We start from the raw sequence: 23,568 nt of genomic DNA on the forward strand, positions 1-23,568 counted from the left end.
AGTTGAAGTTTTTTTTTTCATGTATGACCTAATGTAGTCTCACGCCACCAGACAATCAGAGATCCTGCCATCTACCAGTCCAGTTGGGACTTCTGAATGCAAGGTAGTTGCTTGAACGGAGGCGAGAACAGCCAGCAACAAACCTAGCTTACATTTTTTCAAGGACGTCCCTTACCACAAATGACGCTCTCCCCCCATTCTCCTCACAAGGTCAACATTTGAACGTCTTCCCTAAAGACTTTGGATTGGTTCAGCATTGGAGATGTTTCCACCCAGTTTTAGAAAAGGAAGCTGGGAGATTGTCCTCGGTCTAGATCTAATGTTACCTATCAGTGAGCTAAGTCTTGCTTTACTTCACGCGTTGTTGAGTCACCGTGGATGAATAAGACCATGTGCCATATTGAATGAATAAAATGAAAGTGTTATAAATCTCTCCCACAGACCCAAACAAAGTTTCCCAAACCATAGTGCACCCTCAGATTATCACTGGAACAATAATAAACTGAGATCCCTGGATAAGATCCCTGTGAATTTCTTATTTGGGTCTGAGGCACAAATATTTAATATCCCTTGTTGTTCAGGCAGAGTTTGACGCTCTTTTACAATCAACTGTCCCCTCAGGGATCAACAATTTTTAATTAACTATATCAAGCGTAACTTTTCCAAGGAAATGTTTTCTCCTAGGGTAGCACTGTGGCTGTGTTCTTAGCAGTGTACTCATTAAATCGCTGGTTTGATCTTTGCTCCAGACATTTGTTGCATGTTATCCTCCCTTTCATTCCCACTTCACCTGTCAATCTCTGTTGTATACGATGTGATTAAAACTGAAATGCCATTAAAATTATAAGAAAACCATACTGTAAAATGAGTAATGCGATTCCTTAATCAACAGAGTTTTAATTTTGCAAAAATCAGAGCTTTCTCAGAGGCATGAAATAATCTGATTGGATAAGTCAGACCTCGCTGACTGGAGCTTATCAGTAGAGGTTTTCTATTTAGGAACTATTCACATGAGACAAGGAACAGATGATGCAAAGATCACAGATGTAGCAACTGAGTCCTTTCGGCACACATGATTACTGTGGGCTGTCAATCATTCCCTGTATTTTGACACCATGTAAAGACCTGCAGGGTTCAGAGAACTGATGATATTCTGTCATGTTTTATAGAATCTAATGTAAAAGGTGATAGCTGCTGTTACCTTTGTCTAGTTCTTGTGATAAGATAAGACAATATTGAAACCCTACTTTCCTACATTCAGGCTCCTCTAGGTCTGGCAGCAGCTCGACCCGTGGTCAGGGTCCCGCAGGTGGGCCTACGGGATCAGGACGGCAGGGTGGTCCAGGTCCCCAGACAGAGGGGACTCCGGGACAAAGAACACAGCTCCAACAACAAGCCCAGACGCAAGCTGCCAGGCCAGGGCAGCCTGGTGCCGCAGCGGGCGCAGGCCCTCAGCAGCAGCCTCCAGCCCAGGGACAAGGCATGGGTATGGGGCAGGGCCAGGCCAAGCCAGGGCAGATGGGACCAGCAGGTGGACCCATGGGTCAAACCAGGCAGACGGGTCCGACAGGAACAACGCCACCCACCATGGTGAGTACAGAGAGGAGAGACTGGTTGTGGAAAGAAATAGAATATGACAATGTTAACAGGATTTGTAGTGGCTGTTTCCAGTTGATATGATAAAGAGATGCTATGATACTGACTCAGACGATATGGATATTTTTTCTGTTTGAACAAAAATGAAAAATTCAGTTCAGTGGCATATCTGCGTTTAGATCAGAAATACAATCATTTCTTTCTTTCGGTCACTGCATAGTGTGTAATTGATGTGACATTTTGAAACAACAGAAGCATGTCACATACTATATATACCTCCCCTGTTAGTGATGCTGTCATGCAGAACTAATGCGTGATGGTTATTTTTCTCTCACACACGCATTCCTCTCTATGGAGGTCCAGAGATGGCGTTTTTATAGAAAAATTGACAATGTAACATCCCCAGAAGTGAAGCCAAAACATCTTATTCGCCTCCCAGGTGGCTGGCTGCAGTATCGGTCATAAATCCCACCGCTTTCCTGTTAGCAGATGGAACATGGGCCAAATTAAAATCTTAAATTACACATCAAATACACAAACCTAATCCCTATTACACAGAATTGAATTCATAAATAGTTTTGTGTTTATAGATAAATAATAGGAGAGACACAAAAAATAAAAATGAATTAAATGAAATACCACAAACAATGATACAAAGAAATAATAACAATAAAAGCCGACCCTCATGGAGAATTATATTTTGTTATCTTGATGTAACCTTTTTGTTTAGGGATTTCTTATTTCTAGAATTATACCTCTATCGTTCTCTTAATAATTTAACATTGACTAGCACCCAGAGGCATGCAGATATGTCATCATCTGTATCTGTTCAACAAACAAAATTATTGCTCTCTGTATTTGTATTCAAATAGAAGTAAGTATGGTGTACATCAGATGTCATGTTAAATCGAAATAACCTAATATTCATTGGTAATGCCACTGTTGTGCCTACAAAGCACTGACATGATTTAATATTGGCATATAATTAATAATGAAATATATTTCCACTTCCTCGCTGTGCTTTCTATTTATCTTTCTCTCTCTCTTTATGTTTGTAGCCAAACTAAATTTTATTAACTGTCTGAAGCCCACCACCACCTCCCCTTTAACTGGAGGATAGTAAAAAATCTGAAACTGAAAAATATGTTTTATAAATGAAAAGATTCTGTTTTGCATTGGAAAAAGAACTTGTTGAAGTGAAGTTGAAGGGCATAATCTTGTTGCGTTAAATCAGTCTTTGATTAAGTTATGTGCAACCTTTTCTAACTTTGCCGAGGTAATCATGGAGCTGACTTTTTTTCAAATAATAACAAGCAACTTTGGGTGAGGAAATATTAGTTTCCGTTGCATTATTTGTACTTTCATAAATAAAGGATTTGGATTCGGGTGCATCCCTGCCAGGCAATCTTTCAATCCTTCAATTCACAATATAGTCATCCACCTTATTTTCTCTCCATCCATTTTCCTTTTCCTCCCAGTCATTTAATTGTTTGCACTAACTCTACATTTCCTCTTTCCTCCCCTTTCACCCTTCCCCAGTTTTCAGCCAGTCTTCACTCTCAGCCCTTGCATCCCCTTCATCCTCCCATGTCCCTCCGTGCTCCCAGAGATAAGAGCTGGTCCATCTCGTCCCAGTTCAGATGGTTTATTTATATTCTGCTGTGCCTCTGTTGGCAGGCCTTATCTAACACTGTGATTAACACAGAGGCAGCTGATAACTGAATGTAGCTGATTCACTGTCTGCGAGACACTCAAGAATTGGCTCTCAAAATGTCTCCCTGCAAAAATCTATTCTGCCATAATCATAAATCCATGTAAATCTATTTGCTGTTGGAGTCTAAAATCTGATTATGATGTTTAACATGAAAATTCAGATAGTTTAATGATTCTCTCCCTGAATTCAATCTGTCTCCAGTAAATATAAGATGGTTCACAAAGCTACTGTCATATGTCCATTATGAAAATCCCCAAATTATTCATGATGCGCTTTCAGTCCTTAAACGTGTTCACGATTTTAATATTGCGGCTCCATTGTACTATCAGCAGGAAAGTAAAGTGAAATAATTCATATGGTCTGATATCAAATTATGCAGAAATATTTCTTGGAAATTATTCTGAAAGCTCTGCTGTGGAGTTGCTCTGACAGGAAGTCATAAACAGTAAATAGTATTTGTCACATGATTATTATTCAGTCTGCAGACTCATTCACTTACACCCTTATGTTACCTCCATTGTGTAATTAAAAGCATTGATTAAGTGGCTGTAAATAATGAAATGCTGCGTCCTGCTCGGTGCATCGTAATGCATCACCTCTGCTTTGCTGCAGCTCAACAGGAGTCAGCGTGGAAACAAATACAGAATATTATGTGATTGTTTGGCTTCAGTCCAGTGTCTGTCAAGTCGAGTCAAGTTTATTTATGGAGTCTTTTTAAACAGGAGTGACACAAAGAGCTTTACAGAAAACAGAGCACACAAAGAAAGATCACAACAGAGGCACACTGGACATATTTCTTGTGTTCAGATAATACAGACTGTTACAGTGATGGATATCAGAAAAGGTCTGGTCTGCATCTTTCCTGAAGCTGTTCTCTGTGCAATGCAGCAGCAGACACTGTAGTTTAGTCTTTGTGTTGAGGGCAGAGCTGGAAAGAAACCCTTTCAAACTGCTCGCAGTGACTCAGCAGATATCAAAAACTCACTCAAACAAAGAGGGAAAAAACAGCAAGGAAAATGTGGGACATATACAGTAACAGCATTTCTAGAGGTTAAACCAAACACCAATCAATTACAATTGATTCTATACCTTTCATTCAGGTTTGTGCAGTTTGCAGAGACAGTTTTTCCCAAAATAAAAAATACATATGTTTTTTCTTACCTGTTGTGCTGTTTAACTATCTAGATTGTTTTGGTGTGAGGTGTCGAGTTTTGGAGATATCGGCTGTAGAGATGTCTCCCTTTTCTCCAGTATAATGGAAGTAGATGGCACTTGGCTTGTGGTGCTCAGAGCATCCCAAAAGAAAAGAATAAATGTATAAAACTCAACAGTAATGTCTCTTTCTAAAAATCATGATCAATCAGTTTCATGTAGGAACTATTTCTTACTGCAGATAAGAGGAAAAATATGTATTTTTGATTTTGAGGTGAACTGTCCCTTTAAATTAATGTAAATTTAGGTTCCATTTTTCCAGGGCTTTTAACTTAATATCATGGTCTTCATAAGAGACAGAGTTTTCTCAGTTGTCACAGAATGTATAGGTAGCAGTGCAAAAATGGATGTGAATGCAAACTAAGATTGCTGCAAAATTCTCTGAAAGAATTAACTGCAATACATTGAAATTCCCAAAATGACAAAAGAGGAATAAAATAAAGTAAAATAGTTTTAAAATATACAATAACACAATAAACTGTCAGAAATTATCTCAAGTCAGGGACAAATTTCCACTAAAATAAAATAATAACTAATAACAATGAAAAATCTGTCAGAAAATACCAGACTGAAAAGTTGGTTTATAAATTGGGGCTTACTTTGAAATTCTTCAGCTTTCCTATGATCTTCTGGGATTCATATGTACATAAATTATTGTATTTATTCGCCAAATCTCTTACAAGGTAATGTCTCAGCTGTTTCTGGATGATTAATGATAGTTCTCATTTTAAGCGCAATTCTAAAAAATCTAACAGCCTCCTTTAACTAACTGTCTGAGAGCTGTCAAGATGGTATAAATGTAGTGATTAAATATTTCTGCCCTGAAAGGAGATGTTTCTCAGAAGTTTTTATATTGTTATTCTAAAATATTCTTTGCCTCGACAAGAGAGAAATTAAACTTGATCAAATAGGGTTTTTCTTTTATCATAAAATTGTAAATGGACCTCCATGCAGAGGCAGATAACTGATCTTTTTTCAACAGGAATCCTCAGACTGACAGCTGACTGTGTTGACCATGTTGAAACTCATCATTCAGTCAGTCATCATTCATGTCATTTAGCGAGCTGTCACAACATAATGTCCACTGTCAGTCACTCCATCTCTTTCTTCTCTCTCTTTTCTTGCCAGCTCTCCTTATCTCCCTCTGCCTCACTCTCTCTTGTTTGAGTAAACAGAACTAAATCCCATGTTCCTCTCACTCGTCTCTTCACAGTGTTATTGTGAGGAGGTACTGAGATTTTGCTCTCTCTCTCTCTCTTTCTCTCTCTGCAGGCCAAGATTGACACACCTCCGGCCACAGCTATTGGAGCAAAGGCAGCGCCCGTCATGGCCACAAAAGCTGCCCAGCCCCCGCTCACAGGCATAGGTACAGTATAATCATAACACAAACACACACACATGCACACACACACACAGACTCCCACCACTCCGACGTCTCGCCAGCTGCTGCCCACTGAGTCTGTATTATGTAACCGGAGTGTGCTGTCTCATCTAATCTGAGATTAATCTGCAGAAAATCCCACAGTAGGAGGGGTTTCACTCTAAGGCAGCAGGTGCCAAGTTAGTTAGTTAGTATAAATAATTTGGTCAATTTGTTGAGTAGTGCGTTGAGTCAGTTAGTCTGGAGGTGAGAAGGCAAGCATGAACATTTTCCCTTCAAAATATGTTAAATTTAATGATAATGCAGGAGGTAACTTCTAGTATGCAGTGTGGTAGATATATGAATGGATCTTGGGTCCTGTTTTACCAACATTAAATATTGTTTTTTTTATTGTGTATTGTGCCAGGACAATGATCATTCTGGGACTGAAACAATACATTGATTTGCTGATCAGATATTAGGCAACAGTTTTGACATTTGATTAATTGTTAAAATATTTTTTAAGCAAAAATGCAAACAAAATCACTGGTTCCAACTACTCATGAATGAATATTTGCTGGTTTCCTCTGAATATTCAGAATATCTTTTGATTTAGGATCATTAGTTTGACGAAACAAGTGGTTAGTCTTAAACTCTGAGGTTCATCTGAATGGGCACAGAAAATGTGTCTTATTGTCACTCGCTAAATTAAACTCTAATATTGATGATAATTACTGACAGTGTGCTGGATCTTTTTGTAGGAATAATTAGTGTTGTCAGTAGAGTGGCAGGGCCGGACACATATCAACAAGGGCAACTTGAAACATGGTTTCAGTGGCCAACGCTGCTTGATTTACAAGTAAATTTTGGAAAGTGCAATGAAAAGATAGAGAAACAGCACTTGAGCACTTTACACCAAAGATGTCATCATATAAAAAAAATAAAAGATACAGGTTGTACAGTGGAAGATGCCTCCTAATATTAGACCTGAACAGGTACTGACTCCTCTTGTCCTCTGGATTCCTTTTCTCTTTTCCTTCCCTCTCCTCTTTCCCTCTCCACTATCCTGTCGTCGTCTCTTCTCCTCTCTGTTTCTCTGTCCAGGCTCCAAGGCAGCTCCTAGGCCAGGAGGAATTGGCAGTGCAGCAGCGGGTCAGCCTGGCATGGAGGGAGACAGTGTGTTGTCCAAGATCCTGCCTGGAGGAGCCGCTGAGCAGGCCGGCAAACTGGGAGAAGGTACAGCAAACAAACCGCATAGTGACGGCACACGAGAAATAAGTAATTTGGTCATGATATAATGAAATCAATCTATCATGTTGAGAAGTTATCAGTGATTACTCTTTATCATCACTATGTTCATTGCTGAAGAAAAACAATTTTCAATGCAGATTGTTACTTAATTCAACATTCACTCAAAATAACAACTCGTGAAGCCGACCAGGCACAGGCCCGAGGGCTCAGGAGGCCTGGAGTTTGAAGTGAATTTTAACATTTCTTGCTGGACGTCAATCAAACAACTACCGGAAGATGAAAAGCAACTACAAAGAGAAGCAAAATGTCTGTCTTTTTGTAGTTGAAAAACTACAAAAACGCAGAGCACAGAGGCAAAATAACTAGCATCCCAAAACAACTACAGAAGGAAGTAAAACAATTACAAAGAAATGCAAAAAGAGTACAAAAAAATGCAAAATAACTACAAAGAGTTACAAAACATCTATAAAGCGGCACAAAACAACTATGTAGCAACATAAAAAACTACAAAGAGACAGCAAACAACTAAAGAGGAATGTAAAACAAGTACAAAGAGAAGCAGCATTTCTACAAAGAGACACAAAACGACTACAAAGAGACAAAACACTATAGATACAAAATGACTACAATGAGAAGGAAAACAACTACATTAATGCGAAACTGCATGGAAACACAAAGCGACTACAAATAGAAGCAAGCAACCATGAAGAGACACAAAACAAATGCTACCAAGTAATAACCATAACAATAAAATAACCAATGTACATTGCAAAGTCACTGTAATAACAGTAACCCATTAGAGTCCTTTCAAGTTACACATCAAGTAAATTTAAAAATCAGTTCTCACCCCTTAGTTAACACCTTTTTCTTGTCCACTTTCTTCCAGCTATCTCCGGTTTTGGCAAGAAGTTCACCTCTTTCTTCTGAGGTGCCAATATTAAGGTTTGTATTTTCTTTCCTACCTTTCTCCTGTTTGTCCCAATAAGTTATGCTTAAAGTCAGAGTTGCAGAACACAAGTCATTCATAAAAGAAGCACTGAAAACAAAGTAGGAACCGGAACAGTGATTTATTTTCTACTTGGTATTTATTTTATGGGAAAGGTTGTAGCCGAGCTTCTTACATTCAATACAGCTTCTCTTGAGCAGTTTGAAAAGAGCTGCTTGCTGTTTAATTTATTGTCTTGTTTTTTACCTGAGCTGAAGATGATGTTCATTATTTATGAACTCCACACAGATTATTTTTGTAGAGCGAGTGCATTAATGTCTTAAATTAAAAAACATCACCAGTAGTTTTAGTCAATGACTCGTGCACAGAGGGCTGCATACAGTTTTTCTACTCCTAAGTGAACAAGTGCATCTCAACATTAGGCACAAAAATAAATCTCTGAGATGCTGCTGGTTCAAAGTGTGCTGGGTTGTTGACAGATAGCTACAGCGTGTTGTGTGTTGACTCTTGTAGGGAGCAGAGAGTGAGCGGCTTAAAGTGGTTTACTCAGAACAGGCGGTGTGTTCCTGAAGCAGAGTGTCTGTGTCTGACTGTGTTTTCTTCACTGTCTGTTTCTGATTCTTTGGTCCTGAAAATTTAACTCTGACAATGACAACTTATTCCTACTATGACGCGCAATCTGCATCAAGCAGGACGTGTGTTTGCAGAGCAGGTTATCACTGCTGAATACACAAGACTGTGATGCAGCGGCATCAAGTCAAAGTTGTCATATATTGTGTAATATACATACACATTATCACCATCAGAGCTGTGGACAAGGACTTGACTGCTTTAAGATTTCACTTACTTGAGACTAAACTTCCCAAAGACATAAAACCAAAAATCCCAGAACAATAAAAAAAAGTAGTACAATGACAGGTGGGCTTTGCAAAGCCACACACGTGGAATATTTAAGTATTTGGCCTTTGCACTGAAAGGAGTTGGTCTCTGCTACACTGTATGTAAACTGTATGCAGCTGAACTGTATTTATTGAGTTACATCTAGAAGGGAACCCTTGATTTGCAAAACTGTTGCAATATTTGTATGTGTTATTTCTTCATTGTACTTGTTGCACACAGTAATTATGTTTTATAATGTGACAACACTGATCTGGGAAGGTTTAGGGACAGAAACATTTACCTCTGAGGTTTATGTTACGTTGTTTAACTTGGAGGTGGACCCAAATGCAGACAACCAGAAGGCAGAGGGGAGAGTTCAAAAGATATTTAATTACTGCAGACCAAAAACAAAACTTACTAGAGTGACGAGGAAGAATCCAAAAAACAGGCAGGGAGGAAAAAAAAAACAAAAATCCATAAATCCAAAAACACAAGGAAACACTGACCAACACAGAGACGAGACGAGAGAATGAACCAACAAAGGAAAGAGGACAAGACACAGGATTAAATGCACTAGGAAGGGGAAGGAAAACAAGACACAGGTGAGGGCAGTCAGAGACAGGTGAAAATAATTAGTGATCACAAAGGGCGGGAAAACAGACAAAGACAGGAAGTAAAAACAGAACACACGAGGGAGGACCAGAAAACTACCAAAATAAAACAGGAAATAACAAACAGAATCCCAAACCATGACAGTTTATTACTGTTGCTGTGTAGAGCAGCCATGTTGGATTTTGAGGTGAGGGTTGGTGAGGTTTCTTTAACTGTCCAAGTTGGGAATCCGACTTCAGGGGGTGTTCCAGTTGAAATTCCAGCTGGGAACTTGGAAATTCAGCCTTTCCAGTTCCAGTATGTTCCCCGGCTCTATACAGCACATAACTGGTAAGGGTTAGGAGTGAGCATAGGATTAAGACCTGCCTGGAGGAGCCGCTGGGTACATAGATACATCCCCAAAATAACCTGCCTGCAGCGCCATTTGTGGTCTGGAAAAATATTGATTGAGGAAGCTTGAAATTTAAAAGACTAGTATATAAATTAACCAAATGTATTCATGTATTTGCAGGACGATGTAAATGTCAAATGACAATGTCATGAGGCCTTGTACCAGAAAAACCTGTGAAGTTCCCCCAGCTTTTGTTTTACTGAAAGAGAGAGGAAGGCGAGAGAGAGAGAGAGGGGAACAGAGAGGAGAGCTGAGCAAACTGGTGAGTGTTTACATTCAGTCATTTCACCTGCAAACGCTGCAACTGAAACTTTTGAGTCTTTGTCCAGAGCCTAGTTCAACAGCATATTCATGTCACATGAGAGCTGGTCATTTCAGGGTAAAAATGAGTGTGCATCAACACTGTAATACCATTTCCATTCAGTGTGACTTTGAATACCTTAAACAACAGCTTTGATTGGCAGGAGGCATCTATGTTTGTTTGGTCCTCGGGCGCATTATAATTCAAGTCAGATTTATGAGAGCTTTCAGAAAAATCCATTTTCCATTTTCACAGTTGTAATTGCCACTTGGATCCTGACATGAAACAAATCAGAAACTGGTAATTACTCTAACTTCGGTATGAAATGAAGACAGCATAACCTTACAGAGACCAAAACTAATGGTGCGTTCTGGTGACCCTCATTAACGTGTTAAGGAAAGCATCTTTTTTTTTCACTAAGAAGTTACCCACAAATGATAAAAAAAAAAGGTTCAGTAAATAAAGTGGGCAACTGTATCATACAGGTAACTTCATCACATCTTTGCAAATAATCTGCCAGAATAATGGTGAATATGTCCATATAACTTCATACAGCACCCTGTGATTAACAACATATCCACACTGGAGTTTATGTCTAATCCAATATGTGGAGATGGAATTTTCTATTAAGAAAAACATCTTGTCTAAAATGCTGCTGCTTTTCTTCTGCAGCCAACAAGGACTGGAATCCTGCGGATCCTTAATGTCTCAGGCCTGAGCACACGCTGGCAGAGAGAACTCGCTGCTCTCTCTGGCAGGCCAGACAGTAAGTTACCTTTAACTATTCCTGACTGAGCCCATCAAGATCTTTTACACCCGCAGACAGCCACACTCATCAACCACACAAATATAGAAATCTAAATATCTACTTTCTGGTCTTTATCTATTAAAATAGCAATCTTTTGTATTTCACATGTATTGGTGTATGCCACTGTCTTTTTGATTCTACAACTAGAAGATCAACAGCGTTCAAATCCCGAACTTAGGAGCCTTAGCAGAATTTGACACTTTTGCTGAGTGATTGAGATTTGGTTGCAAAACTGAAAAGTTAGCTGGCAGGATAATCCCTTCTGATACCACTGATTCTGTCAGTAACCACTGACTGATTTTCAATGTTGACAGCTGGTTAGAGTTAGTTAATATTTTGTATTTTTTTCAGGAAGAATAACTTGTTAAAGTTAGGATAGACATTTCAGGTGAAAGATTGAGTGATTGCTGAGTCTCATTCACGGGTCTTCTAATTACTGGATCTATGAATTTGTGGATTGAAGATAGTGATCCTTCTATGATGTCAAATACTTAGATCCTAGGATTAAGACTCAACTATAAACTATTTAACTGACCTGTGATTGACCAATGTCTCCTGTCATGGGATAGATTTTCTAAAGCCTGGAAAAAAAGAAACAGGAGTAGCAGAAGTCTAGTTTTCTCTCAGATCACTTGAATTACATTATGCTTAAAGATTAGAATAGAAACTTTGTCCAGTACCACCAAAATTAAACTGCCTAGCCCAGCTTTAAAACATGATAGAGCATCATGGGAAACTACATACATCTCTCCAGTGAAACCAATAGCCTAGGTATGTTTATACTGGCTTTGCACCATGTGATCTTGAAGGATGACTCAGCACATTTGAAACACTTAAGGTTTTCCACGTGATTGGTAAATATATCATTTTTGATCAAACACCAACATGGAAAACTATTTAGAAAAACGGTGCACATGGTTAGCACGGTCGCAGTCCTGCCAGTGGTTTCACACTATTCCACTGATCAACAGGTGGTGTTAACACACTCAGATGCATGCTGGATATAAACAATGTAGGATTTAAAATGCTTTAAAAAATCCGCTTTGCAAATGTTTCATGAGGAAGGAAATGCATTCATCACGTTTGTTAGACCTCAAGGATGCACAGAATATGTTTTGGTGAGTCACACTGAATATAAACATAAACTTTCGTTTGTTTACAAGAAAACTCCACAGGGCCCCTTTAAAAAAAAATAGAGCAACATTAATCTAACCCTTAAGAAACAAATCTGAGTACAAAAGCACAATTTTAATTTACTTATCACTCTGTCTTCGGGACATTTGTACATCTGTAATTCTCCATCTCCATATTTCATTTTTTGTCATGTGGATACAGGCTGCCTGTGCTGCTCGTCCCTGCAGTGCAGCCTGGAGCCAGTTTTTGTCACTGCTTCTGTGTTTTTGCAGCTGTTGTATTGTAGCCTGCTCCTGAAAATCACTGCCATCTGGGTTGTGCGAGTTTAAAAGCCTGCAGTCAGCTCAGCCAGAAACACATCAGCTAAAGTCTGTCTTGTTCCAAGAGCATGATAATGATCCATGTCCGAGTCGTCCACTGTCTGAGTTTAACCTGTTAGAGTGAAACGAAACATCAAACCCTCTTGATCAAAGAACCGAAGTAAAATGTTGCTGAACTGGCATCAGTGTTTATCATTCAGAGCACCTGATTCATTTACTTTGTTTTGACTGTGATGTCATCTCTCACGTTGGCGCCTTTTAAAATCTAAAAATGCCCACGGTATATTTTGGGGTTTATTTATCTTCACATTGATAACAACATCACACAAGCCAGCAGTATTTTTGTGGTGTGACAAACACCCAAAGACCTCAAAACCCAAATATAAACCAGTGAGACGAACAAAGTGAAAATGTACAAAAGTGTTTGAAGCATTAAAAAAAAAACTCTTTCTAAATGATTTTGGGTCGTAGCAACTTTGTCAGGCTGTGTCAGGGATGGAATTTGCTGTTGCATAAATTAGCTGCAACTCCATAAAGTCTTTGTGTCAGCGTTTAGAGTATCACACATTTATCCTTTGCATATCACTGGAAAAGTTAGTATGAAATGCTTCTTTGACAGCAGTCAACTATTCAAGTCACAGTGGTTAGCATTGTTTTGCTAGCAACAGTTAGCTCATTACCTTGTCAACTTATCAAAAAAATGTATTCAGCTCTGTGGATTTACTTTTTCAAATCCTCTGATGGTGGCAGCTGCATTAAAAGTGCAAAATGTGAATGGTCCCTTAAACAGATGGTGCTCTTTTGTATTTAATAATGTTCAGAACATTGAAACTAGATTGCCTTCCTTTTGCAAAACAGGAGCTTATGATTTTTTTACCCTAACGTATTCTCTTTTGTTATACTGGAGGGAGTGAGGAGTGATTTCATCCATCATAGAGACAGAGCACAACACATCATATTCTGAAAACCAGGGTGGGAAGGGAAACAAGCGGCACTAGACTACGCAACCAAGGGCTGAAACAGTAACAAAATGCCTGAAGCTGGCTAAAAACATTAGATAGAACATTAGATTTCAGTATACCAAATTCAACTCAGTGTCCTTTCTCCTTACTTTGCTTTTCTTGGAGAAATGGCCACTGAATGACCAGAAGTGAAATATTTTTATATTTACAACTACTTGATCAATTCATCAAGTAAAATTCTCATTATGATGGCTGTCAGTCAGCAACCACTGAGCTCTGAGGGATTTAAAAGCCCTCTGTAATTCAGGTTGTCTGTCCTCTCAGAGTTGCCGGAGGGCAGGAGTTGTTGACAAAGTTCTGTTTTTGACTTGTGGGAGAGAAAATCTAAAAAAGCTGTTGCTGCTGCTCATTGTACGACTGTATGTCTTCATTTCCATGTATTATTTTCGTATGAAAGCCCAGTTAGGTGCAGTTACATTGGTAGCAGCAGTGTTTCTTTCCTGTGGGCTGCTAGAAGTGTGTTAACAACAACGATATCGTTGTTTCACTGTGGACATCGTCAGTCAGGTAGAAATTGCCAACCATAGGTCAAAGGCATTTTGTATCTTAGTTAGCGTCAGTTTCTACAGTTTGTCTGTCCAAATAAGTTTTATACTCGTCCTGCTGATGCCTCAAGTCTTATCGCCTGTGTCCACATTTTGTCTTCTTAAAGGCTCAGTTTTTCTGTTAAAATTTGGTATTGCATCCCACCACACAGCAGCATGTAGGTATTTATCTGTTGTTTGCTAGCAGAGGGACACTTCCTGTGTCCTAAATGACTGGTTTACACACAAAAACCACTTGGTTAAGGTTAGGAAAATATTGTTGTATGGTTAAGACACTGCATGCTGTTTCATGCCACAAAGCTGCATTAACTTTGTCAATATTCAGCCAAGACCACAAGCTTTTCCTGAGCTTAACCAAGTGCTTTGCGTTGCCAAACATAACAATAAAAATGGTAATCATGCATTTTTTGCCAAGAGTGGATTTTCTAGGGGAGTAAATAAAATAGGTTGGTGGTTAATGTTTTGCAGACAGTCAACATAAAGCCGCATTAACAAACACAAAATGTATTTGCCAATGCAAATTAAATATGTATGACTGTAATTTTCAGGAGACAGGTTTGAGAAATGTCAGCTCATTTCATGGCATGTGGCTCTGATAAAGGGAGCACTGCAGATGTGTGTTATATGATTCAGGGCAGTAAAGACAGAAGCAGCACCAGCAAAATCTCTTACATGCTTTTTTGTGTCTCATTGGAAGTACAGTCTTTTGCCTTGGTGCAGTGGGTTTTGAAGCTTTTGAGGCACCATGGGGGGATGAGCAGGCATTGATGTTGCATATGTGCCATAAAAGATAATGTAGTGAGCCCGGACTGTGTGTGTCTGTGTGCTGTGCAGCCATGCGCTGACTAACTGCCTCATGTGACTGCTGCAAAGAGAATTCTCTCCTCCCACACTCTACTCCCGCTGTCAAACATCGCTGCTTTCTTCTCTCTTCTTTTGCTCTTGCTTTCTCACTTCTTTCTCCGTCAGATTTCCACTTTGTCACTCGTTCACTCCCTCTCTCTCTCTGTTGTGTCTCATTCTTTCTATTACTGTAAGGAAAACCCCCCCATTTTAGTTCTCCATCTCTTCGATTTCTACTTTCGTCTTTCTTGCTTGTCCTGTCCCTCATTGCTCTCTCATCCTTACATTTTTGTGCACTATATGACCAAAAGTATGTGGACACCCAAACATTACACACCCAAATGTAATGGGTGAACCAGTGATATGTTGTCCATTCCTCTCAGATGCTTTGAATTTTTGGGACCTGGCTGCAGGTATTCATCAAACATTAGTGAGGTCGCCCATTCATGTTGTCCAGCTCACTGTCAGCTACCAGTTCCTTTTTCCAGGCTCTGTGCAACCCTGTCAACGTCTTTCATGGCAACTGGGAGAAACATTTTTTTTTCATGGGCTTCATTTTGTGCGCAGTGGCATTGTCGTGATGCCTCCTGAAAGGGCCGTCCTCAAACCATTGTTATAACATAGGAAACTCACTACTGTCTAGAATATTTTTATACACAACATGAAACAATATAATCCACTTTATTGTCCCTGTAGGTAAATCTGTCTTGGACTCAGATGCTGCACACATTGTAGTAGTAATATAAAGGAAAGAAAACGAAAAAACAAACACCATTTGTAAGTCAAATACTGTACACATATTGCTTGTAAAGCATGTAAAGGTATAGCGTTAAAGTTTCCCTGAACTGGAACTACAGGGCAGAGTTCAAACCATGAGAATTACACCTCACTACGTGTCCATATACTTTAGGTCATGTAGTGTTTTTTCCCTCCCTTCCACTATCCAATGAGTCAGCCAGTGTGTGCATGTGTCCGTGCTTATATTCATACATCTTTGTGTGCGTCATTGTGCCTCCGCTTGTGTGTGTGTGTGTGTGTGTGTGTGTGTGTGTGTGTGTGTTGTGTACTAGCCCTTTGGGGGGCTGTGTTCACTGGAACAGATTAAGTCTGGTGCTGGGCACATATAAATATACAGCATGTTTGGAGCACTTAATCTGGGTCAGGCACAGTGGGAAGGAAAACCAGAAGGCAGTGATTCTAAAAGGATGCATACAGTTTACTGCATCCATGTGGGAAACATGTTGCTACTTGACCAACCAGGAAACTGGAGTTCATGGAGGAAAACAACCTGTAAATGTGATTATAGAGTCCCAAAGCTTCTAAAATACCTTGTTTGACAAAGAATGACTTTTTCTTTTATGATTATTTGCAAATGTTAGATACCTATATATACAAATCTGCAACAATCCATCACATGAAAATGATAATATACATCATTTTTGTGTGTGTACAAGAAGGTTTTACAGGTTTAGGCAACTAAAACCACATAAACGTAATACTGAAATTTAGAGTTATCCCCAGACGCTATACGCCCTGCAAACCAACTGACAAACGACACAGCTAATTTTTTTCATTTGAGACCTAATTTTACCTATTTAGAGATTTTTTAATAACACATTTCTGTGGTGTGACAAATTCTGAACATATATTTATTATCGCTTTACACTTTAGAAAAAGGTCCAACTTAAAAAAATATATATGTTTCAGTTATATTTAGAATATATTCACGCCTTTACCTTGTCATCTGACAGCCTTTTCTGATGGAATACTGCTGTCATATAAGTCAAATGTCAGTACCTCGCAGAACACAGGAGGTCTAACACTGCCTTCTTGATCTCTTAGTTTGTTTGTGTTATTGTTGGGAATCTGCACTAATCTTCACACCAAAGTAGCAAAATAACACAAACAAAGAGTTTGGTTGGTTTATTAGAGAGCAATATTTAGCTTATGTAATGGTTGGAAAAGTTTGTCTGATGGCAAAGCGGTGAAAATACTCTAAACATAGTATACTCTTTAAGTGATCTTGATTTTGACTTTAGGTGGACCTTTTTTAAGTGGCTAAAATACCTTTTCCCGTTGCTTCCATGCTGGTACTCCTGCTGCTTCTCCAAACTGCTGGCATGTCAACCAGCATCTACTGTAGGTAATATACTGACAATCCATAAATACTTCATACGGCCCCACATTAAATAGTCTGAACTATCTTTTTAAGGACAATGACTGCTGAACCCAAAAGCAGAATATTGGCCACAGGTGACGCTAGATTTTGTGTCTGGGGTACACAGGTGTTTTGCATCTGGGGCTAATTACTGCAGTGTCTACATATGCACTGAAGTGCTCTCTCAGTCTGTTTGCCTGAAGCAGGGAGAAGAAAGAAAAAGATGAGTCTACAGATCCCAATTTGCAGGGTTAGAAATAAATTAAAGCTGAACAAATACTAAGAGAAATAATTCAAGAACTGCTGGCTCAATGTAAGGTCTCTACCCCAGAGCTGTGACACAGATTTGAAGTGCTAGATCATACAAGTGACCTGTGTTATTTCGGGCAGCGACGTAACATGTGCCCTTCCTATTATATCGACAGGTGCTGTGTCAGCACAGGCCGACATGGTGTCTGGAGATGTTAGGAATATCTCTGGCCTCATTTTCCTGCTGCCTCATACAGCTGGTTGATGCTGGAAATACTCACTGTGAACAATGTTAAATAAGACCGGGCTCTTGCTGGAGTACTGATCATTTTTCAGTTTTGTTGTTTGCTGCCGCAGGATTTTCATGACTAGACAAACTCTTTACACTCTACTGCTTCCACTATCATCAGTGCTCGTTGTGGCCAGGTGTAGGAAAAGATCTGAGGGTACAATTTTCTTGTAATGAATAAAGGAAATACACAGACGCACAAAGATGCATGACATGTTTGACAGTTGCCACTGGTGATTTATTACACACAAAAAATTTTGATTTGACAAAATGGTACATGACTGGCTGTGTTCAGCACGGCACTAATATACAGTGAAAGCAATGGTGAATGAAAATATAGTTTACATCATTTATTTAACCCTTATAAATCAGTGTATTTGTACCAATATTTGTAACGTTTTATTTAAAGCAAAGATGCAGATACAAGGCATTATCATCCCCATTTTTATTCAAGGGAAAATCAAGAGAATGGGTGTTTTTATTTTGTCAAACTTTGAACTATATCAAAGCTTAACTGCAGGGAAGAGAAGTCCAGTTACCTTTGTCACACTAATGGCATATCTCATAAAAACCCTCATATATCCTGCAGATCAGCAGTGCATTTCCTAGACTTATCCACCATCTAGTGGTCAACTTTATTTTTACATCATTACAAATGCATTCAACAGTCCTTTGAGTAGGGAGGCTTCCTGTGTGCCTCATGCATTATCAACTTTAAATGTTTTTTGCACCCCAAAATTGTTAATTTATTGAGCTGTTGTGTTACAGTAGAGATTTTCTATTCTATAAATTGCTGGGCCACCACACTGGGAAGAAAGCAGTTGATGTATGTGAAACAATGTCTGCTACGGTGTTCATATATATGAAATGTTCAAGTCTTGTTACTGGATATTGTAAACAAGGTGAACAACAGTTACAGGTGATAACTGAATCAACTCATGCAATAATCCTATTGTTGACACTGTAATCTGCTAAGACCTTTGGAAGATTAAAAGGCAGAGGTGTGGACTCAAGACATAATTGGACTAAACTTGAAAAAGTAAAAAAAAAAAAAAAAAAAAAAGGACTTGGACTTCAATGACTTATGACTTCCCTTGACTTGAGCCTTTTGAATTCAGAATACTAGATACCTTCCCCAAGCCCAAAAATTAAAAACAATGTTATTAAAAAGTGTGCCACAAATCTGTTCATTTCCCATCATTTCTCAACACTTCATTCACCCAGATCCAGAATTGTTTGAAACAGTCAAGAGCATCCAATCAAGTGCAGGAGAGAACCATGAAGAACTAATGTTTTATTTCTGAGCTCCCGTGGGGGAAATGGCACTAAAGATAATATGTTTGCACACAAAGTCCATGTGGTGGTCAACAAAACAATAACTGTAATAGGCAAAACTTATGGTTTAAATATTGCAGATGGAGACGTAACAACTTCAATGTTCAACATTTGAAGTTGGACAAAGATGACTTGTTTTGGACTTGAAATGCAAAGTTTGGGGCTTGGAACTTCTCTGTCTTGACTTGGAACTTGAGTGCAAAGACTTGAGACTGACTTGTGACTTTCTAAACAATGGCTTGGTCCCACCTCTTTTCAAAAAGATTGTGCACAACGCTTTTGAGTAAATTACCTTTTTTGTTTTGTTTTTTTCTCACAGATCATTCCAAGCCAACGTCCATCTTCAGAAGGACCATTCTTGATCCATTGTCCCCAGCCAAAGAGTTAGAGTCCACCAAACTACCACCGAACCCTAAAACCAACCTGTAGCAGTTAGAAACATCTCAACCCCTTCTTTCCAAAAGAGAAACTGGCAGCCAAAAATGAATGCAAAATTAAAAGAAACAAGTTTTTCTTTTTGCTGCTCTTCCATGCCAGTAAAATGAGCTCTACTTACATCACTGGAGATCTACACAGCTATTGAAGACAAGTCAAACCACTGGACGCCATCGACCACCTCAGCCCTCCATGTGGATTTAACCCTGCAGCTTCAGTGGAAGTAAATACAAGGGTGGTGCGATTCTACTCCCATACGCTGATGACTTCACCGTTTATATGAGAGCTGCTTTTTCTTGCTAACATCATACAGGAAATGGTAGTTTTACTACAGGCATGTTGGCATGCTAGCATCCTTGGTTTCACAGTCCTGTGCTCAAACTTGGAGTAACAGCATCAAACCAGCCTCTCTCCTCTTTTCTTTCTCAAAAAAAAAAAAAAAAAGAGCGGGGACAATGGAATAAAACTCGCTGAAAAACTGCAGGCTTTTCTGGTACTTAAGACCTCTTGGAAATTAATGAAAATGTCACGTTGAATGAATAAGACAATTAAAAACAACGTAGCCGACACGCAGAACGAGTGTGTTGGCGTGTGCTTCTTTCCACGGTTTGCTCTGTTTCTATCTACATTCCAGATTGGAACTGAAACCTTTTGCTCCCCCTCTTCCTCACCTCTCTGCGTTTCTTGAATGCTGATCCTTCTTTTCTTTCTAATCCCCACCCAGTGATCCTCAACTTGCCATGTCTTTAAAGAAGTGTATAGTGGATTAAAAAAAAAAATGTAGGAATTTGGAATGCATGGAACTTTATATCCAAGACCTTACACTGTTCATCATTACTTAAACAGAGGCCATAAAGACACTGGGAAACACATCTTAGCTAGACGACGTAAACAATAACAAAGAAGAGAGATTTCCGGAGCAACATACAGGAATTGGGCCACGGGAATAAGAGGAACCTTTTGTTTTTTTAAGAAAAAAAATCGATTGGTATTTGGAGTGAAGCCGTATGTGGTTGGGTTGTTTTTCAGCCATTACAAAGCCATTAAGACAACATTTACCTGCAGTGCTTGTGGTGATGGGGTTTCTCCAACTGCTTCGCAACATTTGGCTCTCAGATATTTCTCATGTTGTTGTAGGTTGTTATCATTTCTTGAGTTCTCTCATTTTTTTTTTTTCTAATTTAGTTTTCTTATTTGCCTGGTTTTTATGTTGCAGGTTACCAATATCGCCTTAATCATTTTTAGATATTTTATTTTGAAGTAAAAGTGGCATATTTTTTATTACACCCTGTGAACACATATTTTCATCATCCCCTTTTTTATGTAGTAATATCAGCTGGAACACTGGCCACAGTGAGATTAATTTATATTTTTTAAATTATTACAATTGTTTTTGATAATTGTTTGTGATATTATTTTTCTTTAATTTATGTTTTGTAATGTTTTGTTACCTTCATCAAGCCCCCTGTCAATTTTCTGACTCTTATTTATTATCAATACTTATAAAAGCAATAGTTTAAGAGGTAAGAAAGTAAAGAGCACAATCTTGTGTCATTCTAAAAGTTGGTGGAACAGAAAAACATGTTGCCTCCGTCTGTCTAACTTACCACTGATGTACCGCTCAAGTCTGACCTACCACAAAACGTACTCCAATACTGTACTACTGCTGTACTAATACATCAGAGAGCAGGAGCTCACCTATGAACAAGAGTTTGGTACCACCCAGATCTTCTCCAACCAACAGTGAGACATCATGTCTTCAATCAGCCAGTCAGTGGATCAGAGTGATATGCTGCTTGTATTAGCCAGCTGGAGTCTGATGTGAAAGCACTGCAGGGCAGCAGAGAGGCACTGAAAAGCAGACCAGTCACACATTGCGGCAGAACTGGACTTGACATCGTAACCTGCGGGGGTTTGGGTTTCGATGTGACCCTCCAAGATGGACGTTTATTGGGCAAAAAGCCCCGCCGAGCTCCTTTTACACATCAGTGTGTATCAGCATGTGTCTTCACTCTGTCAAATGTGCACAGCGCACGTGAAAGCACACTCGAAATATGGTGTCAAAAAGAGAAAAAAAAACAAAAAATCAACACTCATGTGACTGAGGAACCAAAAATAACACACTCGGTTGTGTCACGAAGTCACTCGCCTTTTTTTAACTTTTCATTTTCTATCGTGGTGGCGTGCAGACCTGTAACCCAGCCCCTGAAAACCTCTCTTTCAGACTGTCAGTTGTCATGGAAACTTCTCAGGTCAGTGTTCTCCCTGCTGTTGCTCCTGCAGTGCATTGTGGGATCTGCGGTTCGGTACTCAAAACGTACTCTGTTGGGCCAAACATTGCGAGGCCTTCAGCAAAACCAACGAACCAACCAACTTCTGCTGTATATTGTCTGTGTGAACGCTCGCTGGGAACCTTCGCATGCTGCCCGGCGCAGAAAACCTCAAAGTCACCTCTATATTGTTCTGTTCCTAATGTTTGTATGTATGTGTGTGGGGGTCTGTATGCGTGTATTTAACGACCATCATCCAATGTGGAAAAAGAAGAGAAAAACAAGACAAACACGAGTTCAACCACAACAAATATGGTGGGCAGAAGAGGCGACCTCTCATCTCCAGTCCTTCTATGCAATGAAATCATATTTGGAAAAACGGAAACATGAGGAGAAAAAGGGAAGTGAAAAAAACAAAAACGGGAGAAGTCAAACAATCATTGTTTATCACACCTGAGTTATTCTAATATCAAGATTGTTTTGGCATTCCTCATAGATCAAAATAAGGAGATTCTGTGAATTTGTTTGTGTATAATAATGACACCGTCACCGTAAGTTATGAAATAATAAGAAGGATCTTTGTATTGCTTGTGTTAACCTGGCACGTTCAGGGTCCCGTCTCCTCCCCAACTGTGAGTTTCTGCCAAAGGGTGTGTCTCTGAAGATGCGTTCATGACAGCTGGGATATGCCAGTGAGAGCTTAGAGGATAAGTAAGGAAACAGCAGTGTTGCTGCCATACTGTGGAAAAAAGAAAAGTCAAAAGAACTTTTTTTTTGTCAACTTAGGTTTAGAAGTTCACACAAAGTGCTGTCTTAAGTTTGTCAGATTTTATCTTTCACATCTAATAATTTACCTCATTTAAGAAAACTTAAATTATTAAATGTGATGAACTGGAAACTGTTATTTCGCTACTATTACACTACAAACTACTATTACTAAATTTTCATGGCAAAAACAAATGGAAAATGGCCCTTTTGCTGTTTTAAACACTGGTATTTGAGAAAAATTTCACAGGGAAACAAACATGAACATAAAGTGCATTTTAAACTGTGGGCTTGTTTAGGGTGAACAGAAATACTGAGCAGGTAGAAGGAACGCAGAAAGATCCCAGTTGTCATGAACACATCTGAACATCTGTTGGCCATATTGTTTTATTTAGCTGAGAATACAGAAAAGTTGTCGAGATTTAGAAAATCACATTTATTAATAAATAAATATTTATATAAATATATTATATATACATCTATAAAAATATTTAGATATATTCCCTTATATGGTTTGTGTCTGCTCAGGGGTGAAGAATAAAAGCTCCTCTTTTATTTATTTATTTTTTGATGACCACCATCAAAAATCCTTACAGGTACCTGAATGTGCAAATGTTTTTCAGAGAGAAATGTTTAAAGAATATTTAAGTGAAATACCACGCCAGTTCAAATGCAAATGTATACATATTACAGATAATAACATAAAATTTATAGATTATATAATTCAGCACTGTTCAAGGCATTCCAAAATTAAATTAACTGGTGTGAGTGTGTGTGTGTGTGTGTGTGTGTGTGTGTGTGTGTGTGCGTGTGCGTGTGTGCGTGCGTGCATGTGCGTGTTTGAGTGTTTAAAGGCGCACTGCCACCAACACACTAAGATTTATAAGCTAAATACACTGTACATTTCTGTACCTCAGAAACAAAAAAGTTATCTGCAAATTTACCATCACAGCACGCTGTGACAAAGGCAATTATATATATATATAGAAGCTATTATTAAAATACAGATTGGAAAAGAGGCGGCTTATGCAGTATGAAAACATCCCTTAACTCCCATCTCCTTTATGACTCCTACACATTATTTGAGCATGGCCTAAAAGAAGTTGATATATACTGTATATTTTTTTGTGAAG

The 23,568-nt window shown here is 38.9% G+C and overlaps 1 protein-coding gene across 4 annotated transcripts in view; it reads left to right on the forward strand.

Moving 5' to 3' along the window:
- bsna (bassoon presynaptic cytomatrix protein a) overlaps nt 1–22,433 on the forward strand; it is a 197,605-nt gene extending 175,172 nt beyond the window's left edge. For 3 of the 4 annotated variants that reach the window (XM_084721612.1, XM_084721614.1, XM_084721615.1), the window contains exons 11-17: nt 1,262–1,590; nt 5,795–5,888; nt 6,987–7,118; nt 8,020–8,075; nt 10,082–10,223; nt 10,935–11,028; nt 19,285–22,433. In XM_084721612.1, the coding sequence (XP_084577738.1) occupies nt 1,262–1,590; nt 5,795–5,888; nt 6,987–7,118; nt 8,020–8,060 (596 nt within the window). In that variant the 3' untranslated portion in view covers nt 8,061–8,075; nt 10,082–10,223; nt 10,935–11,028; nt 19,285–22,433. The remainder of the gene's footprint in view (nt 1–1,261; nt 1,591–5,794; nt 5,889–6,986; nt 7,119–8,019; nt 8,076–10,081; nt 10,224–10,934; nt 11,029–19,284) is intronic. The other variant, XM_084721613.1, reaches the window with a different exon arrangement.
- The last annotated feature ends 1,135 nt before the right edge of the window (nt 22,434–23,568 follow it).

This window comes from Lutjanus erythropterus, chromosome 6 (genome assembly GCF_056507025.1).
Source record: "Lutjanus erythropterus isolate fLutEry1 chromosome 6, fLutEry1.hap2, whole genome shotgun sequence".
NCBI lineage: Eukaryota > Metazoa > Chordata > Actinopteri > Lutjaniformes > Lutjanidae > Lutjanus > Lutjanus erythropterus.